At 37.2% G+C, this 10,691-nt stretch overlaps 1 protein-coding gene across 4 annotated transcripts in view; it reads left to right on the forward strand.

Moving 5' to 3' along the window:
• Positions 1–10,691, forward strand: part of Pik3c2g (phosphatidylinositol-4-phosphate 3-kinase catalytic subunit type 2 gamma) — a 333,974-nt gene that overhangs the window by 86,558 nt on the left and 236,725 nt on the right. For all 4 annotated transcript variants that reach the window (XR_003843304.1, XM_029535677.1, XM_021191148.2 and 1 more), the window contains 2 exons: positions 3,473–3,506; positions 7,604–7,799. Coding sequence is in view for 3 of the 4 variants with exons in the window: in XM_029535677.1 (XP_029391537.1) it covers positions 3,473–3,506; positions 7,604–7,799 (230 nt within the window). In the remaining variant the exon portion in view is untranslated. The remainder of the gene's footprint in view (positions 1–3,472; positions 3,507–7,603; positions 7,800–10,691) is intronic.

Below are 10,691 nucleotides of genomic sequence, written 5' to 3' on the forward strand. Positions count from 1 at the left end.
AACAGTGAGTGCATCAATGCAGGGACAAGAACAGTGCATCAGTGCAGTGCAAAGAACAGTGCATCAGTGCAGGGACAAGAACAGTGAGTGCATCAGTGCAAGGGAACTGAGGCATCAGAAGCTGAAAGTAGCTGGCCATGTTGCCTTTGAAGTCAGGGAGCCTCAATCACTGCATGTTCTTAATATTCTTAATATTCATTCTCTCTCTCTCTCTCTCTCTCTCTCTCTCTCTCTCTCTCTCTCTCTCTCCACATAACCCTGGCTCCCAGTCAGAGAATGCTACCATCTGAAGGAGACTTCTCACTTCAGTTAATACAGTCAAGATAACCCTGGTACTCAAAGGCCAGTGTTAGCTAGATCATCCTTCAGAGGAACACCCATAGGCTTGCTTGTCTCTAGATTGAGCCAAGCGGATACTCACCACCAACCATCACACCACTAGTATAGAAGCAAATGAAATAACTATGTAGTATCTAACCCTTGTTTTGTATAGATACTAAGATCTATGAACTTGCCAGATGACAATTGGGTGAGAAATATTTAGAGTGCACATTTAATTTGATTGTATGCTCTCTCTGTGTCAGGACAAAAACAAAAATACTAGAGTTTTGGAAAGAATACCACCTACATGTTCTGAAAATAAATAGTTCTACAAACTTGATAATTAAAAGTTTCTTCACTTCCACTAAATGGAGTCAATCCAGAAAACCAAGCCAGTGAGAATTAGCTCCCAACACATAATTTGTGTCTTGTTGGTCATTACCTTTTTGGAATATTGCAAGCACCTAGAACTATAAGCAAACATTATAATCTTTCAGTGTTGCAAATGGGATTGGGTTGCTCTTGGTATGTTAGTTCCTACCTGAATCTGATTGTGGCAAATTAATTAACCATTCTTGTTTTCAATGGTGAGGTTAAATCAGAGCCAAGTTACCATCTAGTAATTGGGATGATCCTTGTGGTAGCTTTGAGTCTTCCTCCCAAGGTCAGCGTGGAGGCATTAAGTACCACATGCCCCATCTCTCCCCTTCCCTCATCTCATGGCCAACATTGACTTCTGTCACAGAGGAACAGATATGAAAGTGTGGATGTGTGTCCTCTCTTCTGTGGAGACAGTTTCAACTTTTTTTTTTGGACTTCAACTTTTATATCCACCTCGTACTGGATCAGTAGAAACGAGTAATGGGGCAAAGAGAAAGGAAAATCACTTTTTTGATGAAGAAGCACTTCACTTGATATTAAAGTTTTCTAAGGAATAAAATTTCTGATCTCCCAAGAAGTCACTTCCTAAAATGCCTAAAACACAACTTTAATTTTTTTTTTCTCCAAGATACCCAACTTCTCAGTAGATCTTAAGCCAAAAGAACCTTCTGTGGGAAAATGACCTATTTTTTAAATTATGCTCAAGAAAAGTTTAGATTTACGCAATACAGACCTTGTGATTTTATGCACTACGTGTGTGATTTTTTTTTTCAGCTGAATCATAGGTAGCCTCTAATTTTGATGAAGATAATGATTTCATGGACAGAACTGAGGATCGAGAATTGTATTTTATTTAAAGTGCATCATTAATAAACTGTTCACTCATCTCGGCCCCAACCCCAAGATCCTCACTATTTTTTAGACTTTAAAGTTCCATGCTATGTGCCCTGATCCTGCGCACTGGTTATCATCCTATCTTAATCATGAGTCTACGGATAGAAGAATGTTGGCACAAAATACTAAATACACTTTGCATGATTTGTGCAGTAACCAATTACAATTAAAAAGTCAACAAACCCAATCTGTCTACCCACTACAATCTAAGTTAACCAACACAGAAGGGTCCGCGTCTCTGCCAGCAACTCTCAAATGGAGAAGCTTTTCTTTATCCTTGGGTTCATTTTTGGTCCTCGTGCACAACACTATTTCCTGCTGTGTAGGGAAGTAATTAAGGATCTAATAAATGAAAGTTTGGCAAAATGAAGAATTAAATCATAACTATACTTCTATGCTCCTACTTAGTATTAAAAGCAATCTTTAGCCTTCAAGTTATGATTCAGAAACTCATTTAATACACTTTTATAAACTACTCCAGAAAACTGAAGCACAGAGTGGAAAATATGTTCTTGCCTATTTACTATAGGCGGATGTCATAGTGATTTTTATAATACATGTCTACATTTCTGAATAAATTGAATTCTAGCCGAACCCAGCTAACAGCTCATGTAGTCTGTCCCACCTGGACAGAACGAAGATATTAACTGGAGTTGTTGGGACTACTGTTTGATGCTACTTTCTTGTGAAATATTTACCTAACACAAGTGCTTCTGAGGTTCATAGAGTGACATTTTGAATCAAAAGGTTACATTCAAATTTAATTATGTTTTAACCATAGAAAATAATTTCTCTCTAAAGGAATCCTATTGAAGTTTTTTGATATAAAGAAACAGCTACTCTCTGGATTATTTGCTTAATAAATGTGCTGTTTAGTTAATTAACATCCTTTAGAAAAAAAATAATATTTTTAATCAAAGAGAAAAATGACTTGAATGGTAATCACTCCTGTTGTCTGGCTGCTGAAAAGGTGGGGTCTGGAGACTATGAGGAGTCTGGGGGTTTTAGACAACTATAGTCTGTGTATCAAGAGCCCATTAGTAAAATAAAATTATTTTTCAGTCTTTCAACATTTCTGTCAATTAGAATGGATCTTATAAGAAACTTGAACTTTACTTTCCATTGAAACATTATTTTCAGTGAATATGTGAGTCATGATGTATAGTTTTCATGGTAATGAACTTAAAGCCAGAAAGCCACAAGACAGCAAAGGAATTCCACATTCCCAGAAAAGACATAAATATAGTCGTCATGTTGTGGATGTGATTACAAATGACAGAGAGGAGAATGCAAAAAATAACATTTCAGATTGTGGTCTTGATTTGTGATTTGATTTAATATATTTTCCTCACTGTTCAACTATAAATTAATTAATGCTCTAAAAACAGAGAGAAATAAAACCAAGAAGAGTATCTATATAGTTCTTTTCATACTTCATCCAGACCTCTTTAGGATGTACATCAAAGCTTGTGTCTGAATATCTGCTAAGAATAAGAGATAGGCAGGGAACACTGAGCATTTGAAATGCACTTATAACAGAAGATTGCTTCCTGCCATGGAGGAGAGACGGAGCTTGACAAGGTCTGCAGGGTGCTTTAATACTGAAAGGCTCAGCTGATTTGAGCAACGTCTTTTTAAAAACTCTAATAACCTACATTACTCACTGCAATATCCAGAAGGATTTCTTATTATACTATATAGATTTCCAGTGTTTAATCTGCAACACAGATAAATAAACTGAGAAACACTTGCATTGCTTTCTCATCCAAGAAAAAGTATCATATGTTGATTTTTTTTTTTTGGATATTAGAACTTTGATTATTTCCTGGATTAGTAACACAAACTCTTCTCTTTTTTTTTTTCTCCCACATTTTAGAATTTTCATCAGAACTCAGAGACTTCAAGAAAAGGTAACAAAAATATACATTCCAACATTTAAAAAAGAAAAAGAAAAAAGACATAAGTCTTAGAAATCTGTTCCCTTTTTTCTTCAATTATGCATCTTAATATTGTGGTAACACATGGCCACACACACAAGGGGGAAATGGCTTGCACAGATTCTTAAAATCCCTTGTACTGATGGAAGTGCTAAATTCAAAAGAGAATTGTTTTAGAAGGGTGTTATTTAAACCTTTATTCTGGTTTGTTTTTATAAAATGAGAAAAGCAGAGATACTTAACAGTGAAAGGATTTGTTGTGGTGGTAGTTGTTTTGTTTTTTTATTGTTTCTGTGTGTGTGTGTGTGTGTGTGTGTGTGTGTGTGTGTGTGTTCTGTTCTGATTCTTCTAAGATTGATATCACTACGTAGCCTGTTGCTGGTCAGGAACTCACTTTTAAAACTAGACTGGCCTCAACCTTCCAGAGATTTGCCTACTTTTGCTATCCAAGAAGTGGAATGAAACACTTGTCTCACCACATGCAGCAAGAATTATTTTAAAAATCCTTTTAGTCATCCTAAGATACTGCAAGAAGTTCAAAGACATTAATCTCTAATTTAGACTCAAGCTATATTTGACAGACCAGCTGATAGACCAGGCAGAAGGAGTGGGTTCTGAAGCAAGACTCAAAGAGAATCTAGGATGGAGGAATGCAAGCTGAAGTAGAATAAAGAGTGTGTGTGTGTGTGACCATGTGCTTCAGAGCAGGATCCACTGTCCAATCAGAAGACATCATGTCCATCATCAGCTCTAAAACTTCTTAGCTCTGGGACCCAAGACTCTTGAATCACCTTAAATCATCATTTGTCCCAATAGACACAAAATAGATAGCCTGTTGTTGAGCCTGTTGTATTTGTACAGGGAGATCATATTTGGCACAGGAACATTCCAGGGACTACATAACTTACTTGATTAGCTTAAATGCAGAGGTGATGATGGAAAGCATTAAAAACAACAACAACAACAACAACAACAACAACAAACTTCCACATAAGTTAATCTTTCTAGTAGAGTTGTATGAGAAACACAGTCTAAATTCTAATTCCAATATTTGGAAAGAGGACATCAATGATATGAGAGTCATCCTCCATGTGTCATCAGAGAAGTAACACAGGGGCAAAGGATGTGGAGAAAACACCTAAACTAGTACAAAATTAGTGTCAGAAGATTCTAAGATATAGAGGGGTAGAGGAGACACAGACTGCCTCACAATACTCCTGGCACTAGTCTCAAGGTCATCTGTGGAAAGCACAGGCACGGCTATGCTAATGAAGCCCCACCCCGTCTATCTGGAGTGCTGTAATGAGGTTTGTTCCTCCCACATTCAGGGTGTTCCAATATGAGAGTCCATAAAAATAAACAGAACTGTGCCCAAAGATTTATACTCCACAACAAATCACAAAAGATTTCAATTAGTATATTTGATTTACTAACAAATTAACATTGCAATTCTTTGCTCAGGGAAAAAATACAGGTGGGACAGATATTATTTCACTGTATCTCTTCTCCAAGCACAAGATCTTGATTCACAAAATAGTTTGATGATGTTATTGCTGTGCGTGTATGGGTGTACAGGTATATGTGCACACGCACATGCGCCTAGAGGGTAGAGATCACCGCCACTTGTCTCTTTTAGTCTCACTCCACTTCGTTTCTTTGAGGCAAGGTCTCCTGCTATAGCTTGGCCTGGCTGATGGCATAGCAAAAAATTCAGGAAGCCACCTGTTTCTCCCTCCCAGTGCTGGGATCACAGATATAAACTAGTTTGTCAGATTTTTTTAAAATAATTTTTTTTATTTTTTCTGTTGTATATGAGTGTTTGACTGCATGTAATGTTGATATGGATGGTGCCCACTGGGGCCAAACAGGGAAATGGGTCCGCTGTAGCTAAAGGTATAAATTATAGTGGGTTGCCATGTGGATGCTAGGAATTAAATCCATGCCTACAGTAAGAGCATATAGTGTTCTTAACCACCAGTGTTCTCCAGCTTCCACGCCTAGATTTTGGAGTGAATCCTTGGCATCTGATCTCATGTTTTCATGCCTTTATAGCAGTTAATTGCTAACTGACCTTTCCCCGTGTCCTCTGATGATCATACATTTCAATGTATTCTTCATCCAGAGTTCTGGGAACACAGATTACATCAGGACATTACTAAACAAACTCTCAGAAACAAATGATAACCCAAAACTGTCTGTCTGAAGTAGTAATAAAGAGAAGAATGTAATAAATGTCAAAATAATTAAAGTTCTCAAAAATACAGACTTCAGGTCAAACCAATAACATTAGATATATATTCACTGTCTCACTTTGACAAGATTGAAAGTTACTGACAGAAAGTCTGTGCTTCTTGCTCTAAAGAACCAACAGAACAATTTGAAGAGAAAAAAACATTCTTCTAGAAACTTTCAAATCTCTACCACCCATGATTCAGGAAAAATCCCTGTTGGATGGCCTTCAGAGTTTGACAAGGCTTGTTTTAGGATTATTATAATGGTGCTTTTTGCTTCTGCTTCATTAATTCCCACTGCTGATTTCTCAGAGAAATTTAATTAGAGCCTTTTCTCTCTGCTCATCTTCCCCCAGGCTGTTGCAAAAGGGGGGGCACCATTTAAGAAATGAGACAAATAAGCACAGTTTGTCTATCATAAATTCTGTGTGCATTTCTGAATAAGTGAATAATAGCGTGTGCTGAGCAACAACAAATAGTGCCTAATTGTGGGCTGTACTGCTGGGGGGGGGCAGGCTGTGGGGAGAAGCATAATGCTGAGGCTGGCTTCCATCCTAAGGAGCCCACATCCTCTAACACTGGAACCGTGCAGAACACTCATGAGGAACCCTAGCTCTCTGTGCAGTTTTCTTCTCAAAACAACTAGAAACCAAGACACTATTTTTTGTTTGAGAAGCAACTTTGGAGAAAGTTGCATGTGTGCCCATAAACGACTGTGCCAGAGACCTGATACAGAGTGTCCTTCAATCCTGTCACAGCAGACACTAAGAAGAATCTAATGTGCTAATTTGTCCCTTAACAACTTCTTTGCTCTTATAGAAAAATTGTTAGCTTGGTATATTTTTCCTTTATCAATGCCCTTGTTCCATTTATGTGGTTATGACAAAATATCCTGAAAGAGAGAAAGAAAGAAAGAAAGAAAGAAAGAAAGAAAGAAAGAAAGAAAGAAAGAAAGAAAGAAAGAAAATAAAAGAAAGAAAAGAGAGAGTGTGTGGGATGAAGGAAGGAAGGAAGGAAGGAAGGAAGAAAGGGAGAAAGGAAGAAAGAGAAAGGGTAATGTAGAAACAAAGGGGCTTGTTTGGCTTTCAATTCTAAGACACAGGCCATTATCTAGGGAAAGTCAAAGTAAGGATTTAAAATATCACATCTACAGTCAAGTGTAGAAAGTGGGAAATGTATTGATCCTTTCTGGCTTGCTTTCATCTATCTTTCTTCTGTCTTACATACTTCAGAAAATCAAGCCTAGGGAATGAGCCCACCCACCATGGGCTGGGTCTTGCAGCTGCAAGCAACAATCAGTACAATTCCCCATAGACATGCCTCAGGCCAACACAACACAAAAAGAAAATCCTCAGGTGACTGTAGGTAATGTCGAGTTGACCTTTAAAATCTACTCTCATCTTGGCAGTCCCCTTATGGCATCACTGATAGGCAATGAGCATCCAGCAAATGTTTGCGGTCATCATAAATCATGGAGAAAATACAATCCTTTAAAGTTAACTCTAAAACATCCGTAAAGTAGAAGACAACTGATTGCAAATTTCAATTGATCAGCATGTCAAGCTAATCATGAAAAGAACCTCCAATTTGTAACTAAAAGGTTATGTTTTCAAAATCTGTACTGCAGAAGAGATGGAAGTGTGTAGACAGATGATCCAGCTGCAGCTATGCCAAGCTGCCTCTGGAGGCCCAGATGGCTAATTGGCTTCAGTTAGTGCAGGTCATTTTAATTAAATTTTATTTAAATTTCATTATAAGAGATTTCAAAGCGATAATTGATGGCTTATGAGAAATATGACCCTTCACAGACATCTCGATCTCTATCCTTTGCTCCCATAGGCTTCATAGAGAGAGTGACAGCGGAACTATCAAAGTCCATCTATCAGCTAATTGACATGTACTGCAGTAGCTTCTGTACAGATTTCCAGCCTGTGCACACACCCGGAGGTGTCTCCCATGCCCGCGATGGGCTCCAGTCCCACCTGAGCTTCACGGTGTGTTCCCTGCACAATGTTCCAGAGACCTGGGCACACAGGTGAGCATCAGAGACTCCTCATAGTTCTTGCCTGAGCGTAATTAGCATTGTTCCCACTTGAAGGAGAAAATATGTCAGATTTATTTTTCATTGTAAGATCGCTTAATAAAAGTTAGGTTCCAGGTGAGAGTTAATTTTCCTTTCACCATATTAAAATAATGATTACAGACTGTGACTCATTATAAAATAGGCAACCTTCATCCTGTTTAATGGCTTTCCTAAACTTTTATTTTTTGCGAGTTGGTTTAAGTGGTTAATTTAGAGGATAGAGAAGGGAAGAAAGCCCGTGCACAGGCACTAAGAATATTTATGGAAAAGGAGAGCTAAGCTTTCTGGCCACTCTAAAGCTGTAAATGGTGCACACACTTCGTCAGACTGTCAAACTAGATCCTTAACAAAGTAAGGATTACCCAGGATTAATTTATTCTCACCATTCTTCGTGGAATAACCTTTGGTTTTAAGTTGGCTGTGCTTACATAGTATTCTTTTAGAATAGCATAAGAACATTGCATAACATAAATTCTTTACAGGTAGTATGTAGAAGTGGACATTGATTAAATTTACAAAAGTTAATGAAATCACTTGTTCATGAACATACTATGCCCACAGCATTTGGCACCTGAAAGAAAAGAAAAGCTGAGACAACTAATAATAATGAGAGGGTATATTTTTATTAATTCTTTGAGAATTCCATACATTGTGATCATGCCCACTTATGCTTCTACAACTCTTCCCATAACCACCCCTTTCAGGACCCATTATTAATTTTATCCTTTCCTTTTCTGTTTTATAAATACCTCTAGTCCAATCTGTGCTGTGCACATACTGCCTGGTATCAGCCATCCACTGATGGGTGGCCAACCTACCTGGGTCCTCACCCTTGAAGAAAACTAGCATCCCTTCTACAAGAAACTATCAAGTACTAACAATGACTAGACTAATGGAAGGACTCCATGCTTGTCTCCCCTCTACAAGCTGGAGCTCTTGTCTGACATGAACTTTCGTACGTCTTTCACAACTGAAGTCATGTGTGCATCTCTCCTGTTTTATCCAGAAAAGCTTCCTTGGTGTCATCTATCACCTCTGACTCTTTCAGTCTATCTTACAGATTGTGTATACGTGTGTATGTCTGTGTCTGTGTGTATGTGAAATAAAATGTGTACACATTTATATTATTAATATAAAATAAAATTTATTTCTACAAATAGAACGCTATTTATATACACAACTCTTCAGTAAAATGTGAACTATTTATGTGATCTGAAGGGAAAACAGAGCTCATACATGTGTTTAGATTCTACCAAATGAAACCATCATGCATTTCCCATCTTAATTTTATGATGGCATTTAAAAGGATGCTGTGTAACTGCATACTACTCTAGTGAATATTTTCTGATAAATTTTAGTCATAAATATACATTACCTTTAATTCATGTGGAAATTTTCAATAACTTGATAAATATAAAGATGTATATTATATATATATATATAACATATATATTGAATATGTATTGATACATAAATAAATATGTAGCATATGTCCATCAATATATTAGTATATATATATATATATATATGTAAAAACATACTATAGACTTGATCACACTGTGTATTTACATAAGTGTAATCTATTCCATTTTCTTCATTTCTCTCTACAAATGCAGTCTAAATAGTTTTAGCGCATTTTAAGATATATAACAGTATTACATGAAACTAGTTATATATGCATGTATATATAATTATAAATATAAAATAGTGCTTGTCGACCAAAAACTATTGTACCAAAAAATTAAGAACCATAATAAGTGAAACAGAATAATACCTTTTACTCACTAGAGGAACAAATTTTAAGACTAGAGCTAGAGGCTGTCCCCAGAAACAGACACAGTACTCCAAGGGAATTCAGGGCCAGCCAACCTTCTCCTAAAAAGCTGACAAACCGCATGTGTCCCTGGTGATCTAGGTATTACTGTGCCCTTGTCAAATTTCTCCCAGATTTAACCATGTAACACCACAGACTAATATCTCACACTCTGTGGGGGCAGAAGTGTAGTGGGTGACTTAGCTGAACCGTTCTCAATAGAACACATAGAAGATGCCTGTGTCTCAGTGATGGCATAAGTGTGCCTGCTTATGGATACATATATTACATAATACTTACCTACAAAATCGCACATTATTAATTTTCCTCCTATTCCTTTTTACAATATCTATACAATAATCCAAAACACTTCTTAACGTATAATACATTCTCAGTAAAATTTTATTGGAAATGTCTACATAAACTTCTCTGAATAAAATTGTAAGTCATACTGGATTAATGAAATAGTTATATGGGTCAGGAGAGCAGAGGTCAGGAATGAGCTGAACTGAAAGTTGAACAAGTCTTGATCATAAAAAGAAACTGAAGTAGAAGAGACTCCGGAAGCAAAACTCTTAGACGAGGTATTAGATCTGAGGACCAAAGAGCACCAGGGAAAAGCAGACCCGACTGATGATAGCTGCCTGGAGAAAGGTTGATGAAGAACCTTACCTAGCTATGCTGAGAGCAATACAGAATCACATTATATGGTGGGATTATATTTTAAAAGTCCAGGAAAATCATTTCAATAATATTCTATGAATTCCTTGAGATTTAATACAATATATTTTGGTCATATTCACCCTATTCCACAATCATTCCTGATTCCCCCTCCTGCCTGACCACAGCATTATATTCTCTCTTTCTCCCTCTCATCTTTCTCAGTTTGCATCTACTGTCTCTCTCGCTATCTCTGTCGCTCACTGCATCTGCCTCTGTGTTGTCTCTCTCTCTTTCTCTTTCTCTCTCTCTTTCTCTCTCTCTCTCTCTCTCTCTCTCTCTCTCTCTCTCTCTCTGTGTGTGTGTGTGTG

The sequence above is a fragment of the Mus pahari genome, chromosome 2 (assembly GCF_900095145.1).
Source record: "Mus pahari chromosome 2, PAHARI_EIJ_v1.1, whole genome shotgun sequence".
Classification (NCBI taxonomy): Eukaryota; Metazoa; Chordata; class Mammalia; order Rodentia; family Muridae; genus Mus; species Mus pahari.